Below are 19,936 nucleotides of genomic sequence, written 5' to 3'. Positions count from 1 at the left end.
TTGAACTCCAATAAAAAATATACAAAAAAAACAATAGTGTTCCTTGGTGTGTGTGTGTGTATATATATATATATATATATATATATATATATATATATATATGAGTTGAAAACATGTTTACACAGAAGCATGCACTCTGTTGCTATAGGATCTTTATTCATAATTGCCAAACTTAGAAGAAACCAAGAAACCAAGAAACCTCATAGGTGAATGGATAAACATACTGTGGTACATCTATACAAAGGAATATTCTTCAGTGATAAAAAGAAATGAGCGATCAAGCCACAAAAAACATACAGAAGAGCCTTAAATGTGTATTGCTAAGTGAAGAAGCTAACCTAGGAAGGCTACAGACTATGTAATTCTAACTCTGAAAAAGAGAAAAAAATTCTGGAAAAGAGAAAACAGTGGATGTAGTAAAAAGATCAATGGTTGCCAGATGTTTGGTGGGCAAGAGTGAGAGGAAAAGGTGGAGAGGTGGAGCAAAGAGGATTTTAGAGCAGAGAACAATCCTATACAATCCTGACTGTAGTGGTGGACGTATCGTTATACCTTTGTCAGAGCCCATGGAATGCACAAGGGGAAGAATAAACCCTAATGTAAACCATGGACTTTAGTTAATAATAAAGCGTCAGTCATTGGCTCATTCATTAATTGTAACAAATGTACTGCACTAATGCAAGGTGTTAATAAGAAGCAAGTCACAGGTGCTGGGGAGGATGAGGGCATATATGGAACTCTGTAATTCCTCTCAACTTCCTTTAAGCTCAAAATTGCTCTGAAAAATAAAGTCCATTATTATTATTATTTAAGTGGATACAAGAACAAGCAACCCCTTAAGAATTTTGTCTCTACTTAGGCCTGCTGAGGACTACAGCCAGGCTGTCTTATTTACCACATATCTGTATTTATTGATGACCCATTTGATGAAATAATGTTCTTTGTGAACAGGAGTAGGCAAAAAGTCATTAGTCGGCATGAATGGGATCTCCTAACTGTTCTTTGTAATTCGCTCTGGCTACTTCTGTTAACTCTATTCAAGGGAGTAATGCATGAGTGTTCCTTGCTTTGAAGAATTCAGTGGCTATAGGGGATAAAGGTAACTAATATGTGTACTGATTCCACAGGTTCACCAGACAATAAGCTCTTAAATTGGAAAGCTTCATGAAAGAAGCCTCATGTGCTACTGACTCACAATTGATGATTTAAAACCATATGTCTCAGTAACAATACTAAACTCCCATAGGGGGGAAAGAATACCTTTAATTAGAAAATATTTTTATATATATTAGAAAATACACACAGATTTTTTTCATTCTTTCCTAGTAAAAGCAATGCAGGGGATAGTAGCTATGATGAATTTTGACGATGTCTGCAGAACAAAATCCATTTGTGTGTAAATGGAGAGATCTGCAGTTGAGGAGAATAGAAGTCACCGCTCAGAAAAAAAAAAAAAAAAAAAAGCATGGTGACTTTCAGAATTAGATTTCACTTACTGTGACTGCCATTTATTACTGCTCTGGTCAGTGTGGGAATCAGAGCAACTGCAAAGCAGATATACTATCAGTCGGCCTCCAAAACCCTGTGTCTCTGCTCTCTACACAGCATACAAAATATTTTACTTACCTGAAACTGAAGAAGTTTGTGCAAATTAGAAAAGAAAAGGAATATACCTTCAGACTCAGCACAGATATTTGATCACTTTAGGGGAAAGTCACATACCCAGGTGAATTTTGTAAATCATAGAATCATAGTGACAGTCTTCCTTTTCCTTTTCTTTCCCTTTCTTTCTTTCTTTCTTTCTTTCTTTCTTTCTTTCTTTCTTTCTTTCTTTCTTTCTTTTTTCTTTCTTTCTTTCTTTCTTTCTTTCTTCTTCTTTCTTTCTTTCTTTCTTTCTTTCTTTCTTTCTTTCTTTCTTTCTTCTTTCTACTTTCTTTCTCTTTCTTTCTTCTTTTTGGTTCAAAAGAATTAAACATTATCGATATGTGACTCCACAGAAAGAAAATGAGTTGTGTTTAATTGTGTGCGGGTGGGCGACATGAAATTCGCACATAGTTTAAATATATTCTTCCTCATGCTGTGACACTTAACATTGTACTGAAAGAGTTGTATTCATCTGTTTCAAGGGAGCGGCCAGCACTTCCTATATGTCAACTCATCTGGACCCAAAGAAGGACACACGGCAAGAGTCACTACTTCCCAGTACTTTCCAGCAAGTCTCGGAATATGTACTGTTCGGTTCTGGTTCTACACGGTTGATCCCAGGAGTATGGGGATATTAAAGGTACAAAAGGAAGGCAGAGATTCATGTTTTGCTGAAATATTCATAGCATATGTTTAAACATTCTTTTTTAAAATCACACCAATGTCGATTCCATTAATTTATCATTTCTTTCTGGAACAGTGGGACTTTGGCCAGCAGAGTGTCATTCATCTTAATCTCATTCAAGATTTATCTCGTTCATGGCTGCCACCTGACCTCAATTATGGTGCATACTATTTAAAAGATCATCTAGAGATAAGAGTATGGGCAGATTCTCCATGCATCCTCTACTGACAACTTAGGGAAAATGCAGATATGTGATGGGAGGGATAATGATAAAAAGAATTTTCTTCCCAAAACAAGATAAAGGCAAATAAATTTAAGATCTTAAGCATATATCAGCTTACCCTAAAAAACAAGCCTGCTCCGTTTTTTACTAATTAAGATGAGAACCTGCATCAAATGCAAACATCTTTGAAGAAGCAGGTTGCTGCATTTTTACTTTTCATGGTATGAAATATCAGGCTTTTCAGTCAGCTTGAAGCACTTTTGAAATCTTGAATTCTAATTGAAAGATTATATATCAGAACACCATACCTGGTGTTAATGCTTTGTAATTGTACAACCACCTGTTGTCTGAATAAATACAACTGGAATCTTTGACTTTATCTCAAACATTGTCCCTTATAAATAATAATAGTTGTTAAGTGATTCCTATCTTTCAAGCTGAGTATTGTAAACTTTGTATCCCCCATATAATTTAATTCTCCTATTCACCTCATGAGGTAGTATATTTTCCCCAGTTTTACAGTTTAAAAACTGAGACTCATTGTGGCATAGTAACTTTTCCATGATTGCAAAAGTAACAAAAAAATCTGATTTCAAAAACCTGACATCCCTTACCCAGCATGGTTTGAAAGGTATACACCAAGGAAGTCTAAGGAGGAGTATGGGGGGAAAAAAAAAAGCCTTAAAAGTTCTAACCACTGATAGAAAAGAGAGCTATTTAAGTAAATATACAAACATGCAAAGAAAGTAGAGAATTTTTACGATTCTCCATGCATGTCTATTTTCCTAAAGAGAAGCCAGTAAAAACAAAAGAGAAAAAGATTCATTTTTAACAGTGGAGAATTGAGTAAATGAAGATCATGTGACAACTTTGGAATTTTTGTCATTGTTTTTAGATACAGCATTTTTAAAAATTTTATCCAGGGTAACTTACAACCACTAACTTTAGGGAGACTCCACAATACATTATTTCTACACAATACGTTATTTAAACACAGATTTCTGTGATTGAAGAGGACACAAGTCAGTGGTTGTTACTTATGGAAGCAAATCCCAATGGAAAGGCCTAGAGATCTTTCAACAGAAAAGTAGATTTATGTCACTTTTTCACAAAATGTTGCTTCCTCAATTCAAAAAGAACATCCTTCTATCTTTTAGCTATTCATCAGCTGGTTGGTCAGTGCTACAGACAGAATGTTTCCACACCCGCAGGCACATACCAAATTCATATGTGAAATCCTGAGACTGCTGCTTTAGTCACCCATTGCTTTTAGCCATGTTTCTATAGACATGGAAACTTGGAAATGAAATGTCCTCAAGTCTTGATTTTTGATATCTTGCTTTTGATGACTATTGGTTTTTCTAACCAGAAGGCAGAGGTAACTGTAGCTGTGCGCTTTTGCTTCCCCGAGGTCTGCTGGAAAAAATAGTGCTGGGGAATTAGTCTGACATCTGCTTTTTGTAGAAGAATCATATCCCCCACTCTAAACTGTCTTGATAGGATTGACTGTCACTGGAAGTTATTTTGCCACCTCCACAGCTGACCCAAGTCATAGTCTTCTCTAATATTTGGTGCAGATTATAAGATGATTTATCTTTCCTCTGTATTATAAATCACAAGGATATAGGCTAGATTTGGGCTCTCGGAGGCCATCTTTCCCAACGTGGGGAGATAAACCATCTGAGAAAGAAGCTGACACAAAAAGGACTCCAGCTAAAGAAAGAGGAAGGGACAGAATTTTATTTATTTATTCAGTTTAAATCTTGGATCCTACCTTGTCTGAGCCAGTAAAATTCCCTTTTTGTGACTCGCTACTGAAAATTTCTAACTTTTACAGAAACCCAGGAGAAACTGTTTTCATAATGTACTATATCCTTATGTCACTGATGAACATAAGGGACGAGTCTCACTTTCTCAGCTATAGGTCTGGAAAATCTGTGTATGTGTGTGTGTGTGTCTATGTGTGTGGCTCTGGAGCACATGGTGCATCATAATTGTTCTAATCTGAAACTATTTCTTAAACCTATTATAAAAATCCTTTAGAAAAAAATATGACAAAACACCTATGGTGAAGTTTTAATAGTGGAGGGTCTAGGAAGCAATAAAAATAGCAAGGCATTTCTGAGAGAATTTCCAGATTTTAGTTTGTGGTAGGATGCTATCTTGTCAGTGCGCATTTTATGCAGCTGTATTAAGTGCTGTGCATCCCCAGCCCTTCCGTGCTTTGTTCTGTACCCCAGAGAACGGCACTACCCCGGCTCCTTTGCTCTCGGCTTTCCCATCTAGGTTTGGCCAGTGCCTTCCCCTGGCCCAAAATCTGAGAACAGAAAGACTAGACAAGCCTATCTCTTCTCCCTCCCTTTCTCCCTCTCTCCTCTCATTTCTTTACTTTCTCCCTCCCCCTCTTCTCTCTCAGCTGAGTTTCTAACTGCATAACCGCATTTATGACTCAGCTTTTTCTAGATAAGCGCTGCCTCCACTAAATATGCCTGCCAAACTCCATCTTCCAGCAGCTCAGTTTCAGTGACTTCCTCCCTTTGACTCGTTTAAGAGGTGAGACCTTCTTCCTATACGTAATTATTAATTTATAGGATGCTTCATGATTTCCTTGGCAATTTATCGTCTCTTCCATAAACTTTGTGACCAGTGCTCTACATAAAAGTTTCTCTGTTTGAAGTGCATTAGAGTAGTTTATATTTTCTAGCTTGGTCTTGTCTGATACAAGTGCCCACTCCAAAGAAAACGCAAATATTTTGAAGATAATAACTTGTAACATAATGAAAAATGTTGAGTAAGCTTAAATTTGTCCTCCTTATATTAACTTATAAGAAATATGCCCTTCAGTTGGGGAAGACAGAAAACAAATTTTTAAAAATACAAATATGAATACCTCAGCTTGTGATATGGTATTCTAGAGCGAATAAAACAGGTTTCTGTAATAAATAGTTACTCATGGTCTGCTGAGACAGTTTCTACTGAATGGTAAGAAAGTCTTTGAGAAGGATGTTATTTGAATTTAGGCTTAAAAAAACGAAGAAGCCAGCCTTGTGAACATATGGAGCAAGGATGCCCCCGGAAGGCAGAAAAAGCCAGTGAAAAAGCTCAACGTAGAAGCTACTTGAAAGCCAGTATAGCTGGAGCAAATAAGTGAAAGGAGGAGAGAGAGAGAGAGAGAAACAGAGAGAGAATATGATGATGATGATGATAATGAAACAGGCAAGAGCCAGCTCATGTAAGCAGGGCCTTGTAGGGACACAAGGAAATTAGCTTTTATTCTAAGAACCACAGGAAGTCATTTTGGGCTGCTATAACAGATTATTGTGGCTTAAGCAATGGAATTTTACTTTTCGCAGTTCTAGAGGCTGAGAGGTCGAAGTTTAAGTTACTGAATTTGGTTCCTGGTGTGAATCCTCTTCCTGGTTTGCAGATGGATGCCTTCTCACTGTGTGCTCACCTACAGCAAGAGAGATGATCTCTTCTTTTTTTTTTAAAGATTTTATTTATTTATTCATGATAGAGACAGAGAGAGAGGCAGAGACACAGGCAGAGGGAGAAGCAGGTTCCATGCCAGGAGCCTGACGTGGGACTCGATCCCGGGGACTCCAGGATCACACCGAAGACAGGCACTAAACCGCTGAGCCATCCAGGAGTCCCAAGACACTCTTCTTTTATTTTTTTTTTTCTTTTTTTTTTTTTTTAAAGATTTTATTTATTTATTCATTCATGATAGACAGAGAGAGAGAGAGAGGAGGCAGAGACATAGAGGGAGAAGCAGGCTCCATGCCGGGAGCCCGATGTGGGACTCGATCCCGGGACTCCAGGATCACACCCTGGGCCAAAGGCAGGCACTGAACCACTGAGCCACCCAGGGATTCCCCGACACTCTTCTTTTAAAGACACTTCTTTTAAAGACACTCATCCCATTCATGGTGGGGTCTCTACCCTCATGACCTAAATGCTACCCAAAAACCCCACCTCTGAAAACCAAAACATTGGGACTTGGAGCTTTGGATGTGAATTGGGGTTAGGGGAACATGTTCAGTCCATAGTAGAGAGTATTAAATTGTGGAATAATATTACTTCATTTGAAATTTTAAAAGATCTGTTTGGCTGCTCTATGGAAAGGAATGGGGATTGGTGGGTAGGAGGCAGCCAGAGATGACAGTGAAACAAGGAGGCAAGTAAGAGATGATTTCCACGTGTCTGGAGCAGAGAAGGTGTAGCTTTGCTTAGAGTCGAGTCTAAGGATAAATTGGAAGGCAATTTCTACAAATAATGAATACCTGGATTTTCACCTGGCATAAAAGACTATTTTCTTTAAACATACTTTAATTTTATTAGTATATTAATGAAGGGCATCATATAAAGCCAAAGCAGACAAGACTTGCACAGTCAGTGAGATCAAGGTGAAAACCAATTATGATTTTCTTATTAGTTTTCAGGATAAATGCCAAACAATTCAGATTTATCCCAGCCAGCAAAGCTGGCAAAATAAGCCTGCATAAAGAAGGCATGTGTTTTATAGGAACGTGGAAGCCTGATGGTAAAGGAATAATATTTAGAATAAGAAATGGATGATATTCAGAATAATACAATGTCCACACAGGCATCAGTGTCCTTTGATTCAAAGGCTAAGGAAATAAGAGAATAATGCTAATACATACTTTATTTTCTAGGACAGTTTTTTTTTTTCTGTCTTTCCATTACCTACCTACATATAAAATTAAAAGCACTCCTTAAAATGGGGCTGGTCACTTTTTGATCCACATTGCTAAAAGAGCCCTAAGTGAACCAAATAATCTCCCACGAGATTACTTAGTTCCATTAGATCAGCTTCCTAGCTTCTGGCTGGTTTTGATATTTGGCCAACTCAGGTGAGTTATTTAATGTCTACGAAAAAGAAGTAAAGTTTGTTACAGGAAAAGAGAATTTCTTTAAAAGTGACTAATATCCTTTTATTTTATTCCAGCCTCATTTTTTTAAAGACTCAGAAAGGAAATGAATAGGCAACTTTTATAATTAATACTTTTTATAACATTTTTTTTGTAATTCACAGAAGTTTCTAATTGCTCGGGGGAAAATGAACTACTTCCTTCAGTGATAACAGATGAATTAATATTTCTAAATGGGCTTCTGGAAGCCTTTTGTTCATATTTCAGAACACTTAGCCATGTTGAAGTGATCTTTATCTTAGAGTTGCGTCTTCGACCAAAATGATTTCTGCTAAAACCTTTAGAATTTAGCATGTACAGGTTCTATGCGGGAAACTATTGTTCTTCTGGTCTGGGGTTTGTGAATTTTGTTTGTTTGTTTGTTTTTTTAATGTGAAGTTTAGGAAGATAGTAAGAGCAGAAGAAAAAAAAAACAGAAATATCAGATAGTTACTACGTACCATACATTGCTTGAAGTTCTGTATGTATATAGTCTTTACACCCTTCAATGAAGCAATACTGACATTATCTACGTTTTAACAGATGAGGAAAATGAGATCAAGAAAGTTTCATGAACTTGTTCATGGTCAGAGAGCTGGGGGATGACAGACAGCAGGCCAGGGTATCCCCCGATCCACTAGCTCCAGTCTGTGCTTTCAAGTACTCAGCTATACTGCCTCTTAGGACTAGATGGTTATTTTTATGGCATATTTTATGTTCTATATTTTTATTATTCAAAATCATATGTTATGCCAATAGTTATTCTTTAAAAGGTGCTTTGCATATTATATGTTCTACATACTGTGGTTGTCAGTGTAGATTTGGTTTGAATTTGCAAATTTAAAAAAAAAAGGCATAATCATTGTGTAGTCAGGTATGTGAATAAATAAATAAAATATTAAAAAATAATTAAATAACAGATCAATGAAATACGGTATATAAACACTCGCTAGTAATAGAGGAAATGTGTTTCAGATTTGCATTCATTTAATCAAGGCATTAGCTTACCACTCAGTGAAGTGAAGTGATAATTTATAGAATGATAATCTGTGTTAATGAGTTGCCTAAAAGGCTCTGGTTATTACCATGAGATGTCACCACATAGATGAGGACCTAGCCCATTTCCTAATTACCACTAGCGCTGCAGAATTCTTCTAGTCCCATGTTGAACAAAAACAGAAATGAGCAAAAATGTAAAGTTTCCAAAGGGGAGCAAATATATTCAAAGAAGTTTAATATATACTTGCATTTACAAAAATACATATTCAAAATTAAATAAGCACTAGTTTGCATAGCATGTGCTTAAGGCAATTTATAGATTTTTAAATTCATTTTCTTTACTATTAATGCTTAATTTTAAAATGCATTTTTATGGTATGTTATTATGAAAGTTTTTGAGAGGCACTATCAGTGTTCTATCTATAATCTTATTCTTTTGTAAAGTACATTTTAACTGATGTTCCTGACTAATCAATTCCCTCTCACTTCTCTTAAAATACTGAACTTCACAGTCTTTTTTTTTTCTTTTCCTTTTCTTTTTTTCACAGTCTTTTTTTTTGCACAAAATGCACCTTGTTTATGAAGGCAGCTTTTGAGAATACAATTAGATAATATGTAAGACAGGAAATAATAATTAATGCAAATATCCTTTTACATAAAAGGTAGAGAGATGTGCATAGGAGCCATTCAACATACTTAGCAAATTTCTGTCTTCCAGACCTGTAGAAAATCTGGATTTTGCTCTGAATTTGAGCAATTCAGGGTATTTTAAGCAGAAATACAGAAAATAATGTACTAGGGCATTAGTTCTAAATGTGTCACACACACTGGTGTGGCAGAGATAATATCAAGAACAATAGTTAAAATGAACCGGAGTAGTTTTTAGCAATTTCTTTCCTTTTTGTGAATAGCCTCAAGATTCTCCCTATATAATATCCATATCCCATATTTTAATCTGATAGGTCTCCCTGAATAGAAGAGAAAGGTAGGGTGATATACAGCATGCCAGGCATTCTGCTAGACAGTTCCACACCTAGGACCCTGCAATGGGTTACATGTAGAAAAGTGTGTCAAACACACACATGTCACCTATAACATAGGAAGAAGCATGGGCTTGTATTAACAGCAGAGCAAAGGCAGGCATATACATCTTCACAGCAGTGATATTTTGATAGGTTGGGTAGAGAAAATTATGCCAATATGTGCTGTGTATCTTCCATTGTAGATAATAGAAAAGTTCACTGTAGGATGGTAAAAACACTACTGTTAAGTTGCTATTAAATTATAAATTATAAGAATGGGAAAGTACCGTAGGAAATACAAAGGTTAACACTTGAGAGAAAGAGCTAATCTAATTTGACCTTCAAATTAGACTTTCCCTTTAGACTGTCATAAAAACAGAAAGAGAAAAGTGACCTCAAGTCAAAGAAGTATGCTACTAAAAATTAAAATCAAGTCACAGTTTTAAGACAGAGATGTGGGAATTTGCAAGAGAAGATATTTCTTACACCTGCCTACAAACGGGCTAGATGCAGAGTCACCTTGAGAAAGAACCAAAAGTCAGCTTTGCTTAGAAGTCTGGGTCCCAAGCTGAATATGACTTCTTAAGAAAAAACCGTTTAACATACTCAAAGTTAAAAGCAACTTTTTTTTTTACATTTTTATTTTGTGAAATCTGTCAATCTCTATTTTACTTACAGATTCCAGATTTAGTGTTTAGGAAGCCCTTTCTTGTCATAAAATAACAATATAGTCTCACGGCGCCTGGGTGGCTCAGTCAGTTAAGCCTCTCTGTCTTCTGCGTAGGTCATCAGGTCATGATCCCAGGTCTGGGATGGGCTCCCCCCAGCGCCCTGCCCAGTGGAGAGTCTACCTCTCCCTCTTGCCTCTCCTCCTTCCTCCCTACTCCCATACTTTCTTTCAAATAAATAAAATCTTTTTTAAAAACCCAAAATATTCTCATTTGTTTTAGTTATTGTATAATTTTGATTTTTACATTCAATTATTTAAGCCACTTATAATTCATTTTGTGTATGTATGTTAAGAGATGTAAAGCTCATGTTTTTCCTAAATAGCAAGGCAGTTCTTTAAATACCATTGATTCAATACTGTGTCCTCTCCCTGGTTTTTTGACATACTTTTGTTATCACATGTAAAATTCATATTTGTATTTGTGAATTTTCTATGGATATATGAAAAAAATGATTGCTTCTTTGGTACAAAGATAGTTAGATGGTTAGAGAGATGATAGAAACACAAAGATAAATTAAATCATATTCCTCTACATTTCTACTGTTATCTCTACTTAATTTGTCAGTTTAGGAAAATAGTATTTTAAATTCCTTCAGTGAAATTATAAAAGTCACAATTTGTTTTTATCAGTCTCAGCCCTTTATATTCCAAAGCCATATTGTTGAATGTAGAGAGATTCAAGACATTTTTATGTGCTTGAAAAGTCATAATTTTTATCAATATTAAATAGCCCTCTTTATACTTTTCCCTAGATCTCATTTTTTCTGCTAATTATATGGAAATTTTTCCATTTTAAAAATAATTTTATTAGTATTTTACCCATGCCTTTATTTTTAACTATCTCATGGTACGTGGCTTTACTTATATCAGTTATAAATAACATATGGCTAGATTATTTTCTTCCCATAATCTGAGCTTCTGGTTTTTATAAATTAATTCAGCGCTTTTCACATGTGTTATTATTTCATCATGATGTGGACTTATTTTTGGTGTGTTTTCTGTTTGTCTTTTGTTTTATTGTTCTCCCATTTAGCTCTATCTTTAGTTGGGTTGACTAGATTTTCTTAATTCTTGCTTACCTCCAGTAAGTTTTCATTGCTGCCTTTTTTTCTAAAGTGGACCCAGTTTTAATAAATCCATTTAAAATATTTATCCATTATCACTGAAAATTCATTGCATACTTCCACCCACCCTTCAAATAAAAGACAACCTGGGCAAGTTCTATTGATCCTGCTCATCTTCTCAAACAACTCTATGGCTCATTCCTGTTGGCTGGAACCTGAGATTCAGAGTGTAAGCAATTCATCTGCTCTCTTGGCAGTCATATTCTTAAAAACGCTGTCGACGGCAGTAGTACCTAATTATCAAGTGTATGTTTATACTATATGGTTACATATGTTTTATAGTCTTCTTTGCCCACAACATTTTATTAATTTATATGCAATCGCTATGTTGGATTCTTTTTGTTTGATGTACATATTACTTTGCTAGGGCTGCCTTAATGAAATATCATAGACTGGATGGTCTACACAACCGAAATTTATTTTTTCCCAATCTTGGAGGCTAGTGATCCAAGGTCAAATTACAGGCAGGTTTGATTTCTTGAGTCCTCTCTTCTTGGCATGCAAATGACTGCCTCCTTGCCATGTCCTAACATGGTGTGTACATCCTGGTATCTCTTCCGGGGTCTAAATTTCTCCTTAGGAGAACAGCAGCAGGATTAGATGAAGGCTCATCTTAATGGCCTCATTTTAATGTACTAATCTCTTTAGAGGCCCTGTATCCAAATACAGTCACCTTCTAAAGTACTGGGGCTTAGGGTTCAACATGAAGTAGGTATGAGAGACACATTCAGCCCCAATACCATGTTTTTCTCACACATTTCAGAAATTGTGCATGGGTGGTAAGTTTCTTGAGTTCCTAATTGAAAAAAATATGTGTGTATGTATAAATATAAACTTATATAATATGTGTGTGAGTATATAAATTTAAATATGTGGGCAGCCCAGGTGGCTCAGTGGTTTAGTGCCACCTTCAGCCCAGGGCGTGATCCTGGAGACCCGGGATTGAGTCCCACGTCGGGCTCCCTGCATGGAGCCTGCTTCTTCCTCTGCCTGTGTCTCTGCCTCTCTCTCCTGTGCCTCTCATGAGTAAATAAATAAAATCTTTAAAAAAATAAAAAATAATAAATAAATAAATAAATACCTATATTTAAAAAGTAGTTTATTCTAGGTTCAAAATGACTTCTCCTTAAATAATTGACAGCATTGCTGCGATGCATTCTAACATGCATTATCCACCTGCCTAGAAGACAGATATCCAATTATTTCTCTTCTGATTTTTTTTTTTTACATATTTTTCTGTCAGGATGTGGATAAAGTGTTCTTTTTATCCTTGGAGTTCATAGATCTCTATAGCATTTTGATGGGCTCTTAACATTTTTCATCTCAGGGAGAATTTTATCTATAATTTATCTCATTCTTTCCTTCTGGAAAGGTCTGTGAGACCTACATGAGAACTTTTGGATCTGTCCTTGCCATCCCTCAACAATTATTCTCAAAGTTTTGATCTCTTGGTTCTCTGGTGCTATAGTCTTGGGAGGATCACTTTGTTTAGTTTTCCAGCTCACTGTTTGGCATTTAATCTGCATTGATTCCACTCATCAGTTCTTCTCTGAGAGTTTTGTTTTAGTAATCAGTTTGTTAATTTCTAAGAACTCTAAATGCTTCTTTTGAAGGCTGTTCTATTTTGTAGATATGATGGATGCCCCAATATCTCAAGGGAATTAATTATAGTTCCTTATTTTCTTTCCATTTATTTTCTTAGCAGTCGTGCTCATGGGGTTCAGAGTTCTGTTTAATATAATGTGTCTCTTTAAGAATTTTCCACAACTGTCAGGTTACTTACTACTGGTTTTCTATTCCTGTATTTAGATGAATCCAGAGTGAATAGTATTACTGTATGTATTTTATTGCCTTAGACCCAGAAAGAAATTTCATTCCTCTAGCAGGGAATACGTGTTCTGATTCAAGATCTCTTGTTTTGTATGTTGCTCTCAGTGTAAAGAAGGAGTAGTGTTTTCCAGCGGGCTAGTGTTAATGATGCCCTGGTAGCTTTTCTGTTCGGTGGGGTGGGGGAAAAAGTTCTTCTTAGCAGTCACTTCTCCTGTCCCATTGCCCCCTCATTGAAACTCTTGTGTCGGATCTCCCACATCAGTGATATTTACCTACACTGGGTATCCTAAGTATGAATGCTAGAATCAATAGCTTCTAACCCAAGGGATTGACCTGGCTTTATTTTTTTAAGTAAGTTTTTTGATTAATTTGTTGACACATACACAGCTCCTTCATTATGCTTTCTTACAATTTGGGGTATTCCAGAATTCTGCTGGGAACTTTTTTTTTTTTTTTTTTTTGGTTCATCTTTGTTTCACCTGTAGGTGTTTGCATGTTTCTCAATTTTATGTATTTTTATCAAAAAGTTTCCATTTGGTGGGGCAAGATGGTGGAAGAGTAGGGTCACCAAGTCACCTGTCCCCTCCAAATTACCTAGATAACCTTCAAATCATCCTGAAAATCTACGAATTCAGCCTGAGATTTAAAGAGAGAACAGCTGGAACGCTACAGTGAGAAGAGTTCGCGCTTCTCTCAAGGTAGGAAGACGGGGAAAAAGAAATAAAGAAACAAAAGGCCTCCAAGGGGGAGGGGCCCCGTGAGGAGCCGGGCTGAGGCCGGGGCTAGTGTCCCCAGGACAGGAGAGCCCCGTCCCAGAGAAGCAGGAGCTGCACCGACCTTCCCGGGCGGAAAGGGGCTCGCGGGGAGGTGGAGCAGGACCCAGGAGGGCGGGGATGCCCTCGGGCTCCCGGGGACACTAACAGACACCTGCGCCCCGGGAGATGGGCCGAGCTCCCTAAGGGCTGCAGCGCGCACGGCGGGACCCGGAGCAGCTCGTGGGGGCTCGGGGCGGCTCCGCGGAGGGGGCTGCGGGGCGGGAGCAGCTCAGGGGAGCTCGGGCGGCGGCTCCGCGCAGAGGGGGCTGTGGGGCGGGAGCACGAATCCAACAGCGCAGACCGGGAGCACAGGGCGCCGGGACACAGCCCAGGATCCGGCCTCCCCCCGGGACAGGCAAAGGCTGGGAGGGCCCAGGACAGCGAGGACGCTCCTGCCCCGAGCTGAGCAGATCAGCGGCACGCCCCGGAGCCTCCAGGCCCTGCAGACGGAGAGCTCCGAGTTACTGCGGGAGCTGACTCCAGGGCTGCAGAGCTGGCCCTGCCACTGCGGTTGTTCCTCCAGGGGCCTCACGGGGTAAACAACCCCCACTGAGCCCTGCACCAGGCAGGGGGCAGAGCAGCTCCCCCAAGTGCTAACACCTGAAAATCAGCACAGCAGGCCCCTCCCCCAGAAGACCAGCTAGACGGACAAGTTCCAGGGGAAGTCAAGGGACTTAAAGTACACAGAATCAGAAGATACTCCCCCGTGTTTTTTTTTTTTTTTTTTTTGCTTTTTGATTTCTGTTTGCTTCCCCCACCCTTTTTTCTTTCTCTTTTTCTTCTCTTTTTTCTTTTTTTCTTCCTTCTTCCTTTTTTCTTTTTCTCTTTTCTTTCCTTCTTTCTCTCCTCTCTTTTGCTCCATTTCCCAATACAACTTGTTTTTGGCCACTCTGCACTGAGCAATATGACTAGAAGGAAAACCTCACCTCAAAAGAAAGAATCAGAAACAGTCCTCTCTCCCACAGAGATACAAAATTTAGATTACAATTCAATGTCAGAAAGCCAATTCAGAAGCACTATTATACAGCTACTGGTGGCTCTAGAAAAAAGTATAAAGGACTCAAGAGACTTCATGACTGCAGAATTTAGATCTAATCAGGCAGAAATTAAAAATCAATTGAATGAGATGCAACCCAAATTAGAAGTCCTAACGACGAGGGTTAATGAGGTGGAAGAACGAGTGAGTGACATAGAAAACATGTTGATGGCAAAGAGGGAAACTGAGGAAAAAAGAGATTAAACAATTAAAAGACCATGAGGATAGATTAAGGGAAATAAATGACAGCCTGAGGAAGAAAAACCTACTTTTAATTGGGGTTCCCGAGGGCGCCGAAAGGGCTAGAGGGACAGAATATGTATTTGAACAAATCATAGCTGAAAACTTTTCTAATCTTGGAAGGGAAACAGGCATTCAGATCCAGGAAATAGAGAGATCCCCCCTAAAATCAATAAAAACCGTTCAACACCTCAACATTTAATAGTGAAACTTGCAAATTCCAAAGATAAAGAGAAGATCCTTAAAGCGGCAAGAGACAAGAAATCCCTGACTTTTATGGGGAGGAGTATTAGGGTAACAGCACACCTCTCCACAGAGACCTGGCAGGCCAGAAAGGGCTGGCAGAATATATTCAGGGTCCTAAATGAGAAAAACACGCAATTAAGAATACTTTATCAAGCGGGGCTCTCATTCAGAATGGAAGGAGAGATAAAGAGCTTCCAAGACAGGCAGAAACTGAAAATATGTGACCTCCAAACCAGCTCTGCAGAAATTTTGAGGGGACTCTCAAAATTCCCCTTTAAGAAGAAGTCCAATGGAACAATCCACAAAAACAAGGACTGAATAGATATCATGATGACACTAAACTCATATCTTTCAATAGTAACTCTGAGTGTGAACAGGCTTAATGACCCCATCAAAAGGCGCAGGGTTTCAGACTGGATAAAAAAGCAGGAACCATCTATTTGCTGTCTACAAGAGACTCATTTGAGACAGAAGGACACCTACAGCCTGAAAATAAAAGGTTGGAAAACCATTTACCATTCAAATGGTCCTCAAAAGAAAGCAGGGGTAGCCATCCTTATATCAGATAAACTAAAATTTACCCCGAAGACTGTAGTGAGAGATGAAGAGGGACACTATATCATACTTAAAGGATCTATCCAACAAGAGGACTTAACAATCCTCAATATATATGCCCTGAATGTGGGAGCCACCAAATATATCAATCAATTAATAACCAAAGTTAAGACATACTTAGATAATACTACACTTATATTTGGTGACTTCAATCTAGCACTTTCTACACTCGATAGGTCTTTTAAACACAACATTTCCAAAGAAACAAGAGCTTTAGATGATACACTGGACCAGATGGACTTCACAGATATCTACAGAACTTTACATCCAAACTCAACTGAATACACATTCTTCTCAAGTGCACATGGAACTTTCTCCAGAATAGACCACATACTGGGTCACAAATTGGGTCTGAACTGATACCAAAAGATTGGGATCGTCCCCTGCATATTCTCAGACCATAATGCCTTGAAATTAGAACTAAATCACAACAAGAAGTTTGGAAGGACCTCAAACACGTGGAGGTTAAGGACCATCCTGCTAAAAGATGAAAGGGTCAACCAGGAAATTAAGGAAGATTTAAAAAGATTCATGGAAACTAATGAGAATGAAGATACAACCCTTCAAAATCTTTGGGATGCAGCAAAAGCAGTCCTAAGGGGGAAATACATCGCTATACAAGCATCCATTCAAAAACTGGAAAGAACTCAAATACAAAAGCTAACCATACACCTAAAGGAGCTAGAGAAAAAGAGCAAATAGATCCTACACCCAGCAGAAGAATAGAGTTAATAAAGATTAGAGCAGAACTCAACAAAATCGAGACCAGAAGAACTGTGGAACAGATCAACAGAACCAGGAGTTGGTTCTTTGAAAGAATTAATAAGATAGATAAACCATTAGCCAGCCTTATTCAAAAGAAGAGAGAGAGGACTCAAATTAATAAAATCATGAATGAAAAAGGAGAGATCACTACCAACACCAAGGAAATACAAATGATTTTAAAAACATATTATGAAAAGCTATATGCCAATAACTTAGGCAATCTAGAAGAAATGGATGCATTTCTAGAACAGCACAAATTACCAAAACTGAAACAGGAAGAAATAGAAAACCTTAACAGGCCAATAACCAGGGAGGAAATTGAGGCAGTCATCAAAAACCTCCCAAGACACAAAAGTCCAGGGCCAGATGGCTCCCAGGGGAATACTATCAAACGTTTAAAGAAGAAACCATACCTATTTTACTAAAGCTGTTCGGAAAGATAGAAAGAGATGGAGTACTTCCAAATTCGTTCTATGAGGCCAGCGTCACCTTAATTCCAAAACCAGACAAAGACCCCACCAAAAAGGAGAATTATAGACCAATATCCCTAATGAACATGGATGCAAAAATTCTCAACATGACACTAGCCAATAGGATACAACAATACATTAAGAAAATTATTCACTATGACCAAATAAGATTTATTCCCTGGACACAAGGCTGGTTCAACAATCGTAAAGCAATCAATGTGATTCATCATATCAGCAAGAGAAAAACCAAGAACCATATGATCCTCTCAATAGATGCAGAGAAAGCATTTGACAAAATACAAAATCCATTCTGATCAAAACTCTTCAGAGTTTAGGGATAGAGAGAACATTCCTCAACATCTTAAAAGCCATCTACAAAAAGCCCACAGCAAATATCATTATCAATGAAGAAGCACTGGGAGCCTTTCCCCTAAGATCAGGAACAAGACAGGGATGTCCACTCTCACCACTGCTATTCAACATAGTACTGGAAGTCCTAGCCTCAGCAATCAGACAACAAAAAGACATTAAAGGCATTCAAATTGGCAAGGAAGAAGTCAAACTCTCCCTCGTCGCCGATGACATGATACTCTACATAGAAAACCAAAAGTCTCCACTCCAAGATTGCTAGAACTCGTACAGCAATTTGGTAGCGTGGCAGGATACAAAATCAATGCCCAGAAGTCAGTGGCATTTCTCTACACTAACAATGAGACTGAAGAAAGAGAAATTAAGGAGTCAATCCCATTTACAATTGCACCCAAAAGCATAAGATACCTAGGAATAAACCTAACCAAAGAGGTAAAGGATCTATACCCAAAAACTATAGAACACTTCTGAAAGAAACTGAGGAAGACACAAAGAGATGGAAAAATATTCCATGCTCATGGATTGGCAGAATTAATATTGTGAAAATGTCAATGTTACCCAGGGCAATTTACACGTTTAATGCAATCCCTATCAAAATACCATGGACTTTCTTCAGAGAGATAGAACAAATTATTTTAAGATTTGTGTGGAATCAGAAAAGACCCTGAATAGCCAGGGGAATTTTAGAAAAGAAAACCATAGCTGGGGGCATCACAATGCCAGAGTTCAGGTTGTACTACAAAGCTGTGGTCATCAGGACAGTGTGGTACTGGCACAAAAGCAGACATATAGAACAATGGAACAGAATAGAGAATCCAGAAGTGGACCCTCAACTTTATGGTCAACTAATATTCAATAAAGGAGGAAAGACTATCCACTGGAAGAAAGTCAGTCTCTTCAATAAATGGTGCTGGGAAAATTGGACATCCACATGCAGAAGAATGAAACTAGACCACTCTTTTGCACCATACACAAAGATAAACTCAAAATGGATGAAAGATCTAAATGTGAGACAAGATTCCATCAAAATCCTAGAGGAGAACACAGGCCACACCCTTTTTCAACTCAGCCAGAGTGACTTCTTGCGAGATACATCCACGAAGGCAAAAGAAACAAAAGCAAAAATGAACTATTGGGACTTCATCAAGATAAGAAGCTTTTGCACAGCAAAGATACAGTCAACAAAACCAAAAGGCAACCTACAGAATGGGGGAAGATATTTGCAAATGACATATCAGATAAAGGGCTAATTTCCCAGATCTATAAAGAACTTACTAAACTCAACAGCAAAGAAACAAAAAAATCCAATTATGAAATGGGCAAAAGACATGAACAGAAATCTCACAGAGGAAGACATAGACCTGGCCAACACGCACATGAGAATATGGTCTACATCCCTTGCCATCAGGGAAATACAAATCAAAACCACAATGAGATACCACCTCACATCAGTGAGAATGGGGAAAATTAACAAGGCAGGAAACCACAAATGTTGGAGAGGATGCGGAGAATGGGGAACCCTCTTACACTGTTGGTGGGAATGTGAACTGGTGCAGCCACTCTGGAAAACTGTGTGGAGGTTCCTCAAATTGTTAAAAATAGAGCTGCCCTACAACCCAGCAATTGCACTGCTGGGGATTTACCCCAAAGATACAGATGCATTATACGCTGGGACACCTGCACCCCGATGTTTCTAGCAGCAATGTCCACAATAGCCAAACTGTGGAAGGAGCCTCGGTGTCCATCGAAAGATGAATGGATAAAGAAGATGTGGTTTATGTATCCAATGGAATATTACTCAGCCATTAGAAATGACAAATACCCACCATTTGCTTCGACGTGGTTGGAACTGGAGGGTATTATGCTGAGTGAAATAAGTCAATCGGAGAAGGACAAACATTATATGGTTCATTCATTTGGGGAATATAAAAAATAGTGAAAGGGAATAGAAGGGAAGGGAGAAGAAATGGGTAGGAAATATCAGAAAGGGAGACAGAACATGAAGACTCCTAACTCTAGGAAACGAACTAGGGGTGGTGGAAGGGGAGGAGGGTGGGGGGTGGGGTGACTGGGTGACAGGCACTGAGGGGGGCACTTGACGGGATTGGCACTGGGTGTTATTCTGTATGTTGACAAATTGAACACCAATAAAAATAAATTTATTATTTAAAAAAAATACAGTTTCCATTTGG

At 38.2% G+C, this 19,936-nt stretch overlaps 1 protein-coding gene across 1 annotated transcript in view; it reads left to right on the top strand.

Annotated features, from left to right (window-relative positions):
* Positions 1-19,936, top strand: part of MALRD1 (MAM and LDL receptor class A domain containing 1) — a 754,089-nt gene that overhangs the window by 562,045 nt on the left and 172,108 nt on the right. Inside the window, 1 exon segment of the mRNA XM_038532060.1 lies at positions 2,127-2,284. Within this exon segment, the coding sequence (XP_038387988.1) occupies positions 2,127-2,284 (158 nt within the window).

The sequence above is a fragment of the Canis lupus genome, chromosome 2 (genome assembly GCF_011100685.1).
Source record: "Canis lupus familiaris isolate Mischka breed German Shepherd chromosome 2, alternate assembly UU_Cfam_GSD_1.0, whole genome shotgun sequence".
NCBI lineage: Eukaryota > Metazoa > Chordata > Mammalia > Carnivora > Canidae > Canis > Canis lupus.
This window is presented reverse-complemented; position numbering and strand designations above follow the sequence as displayed.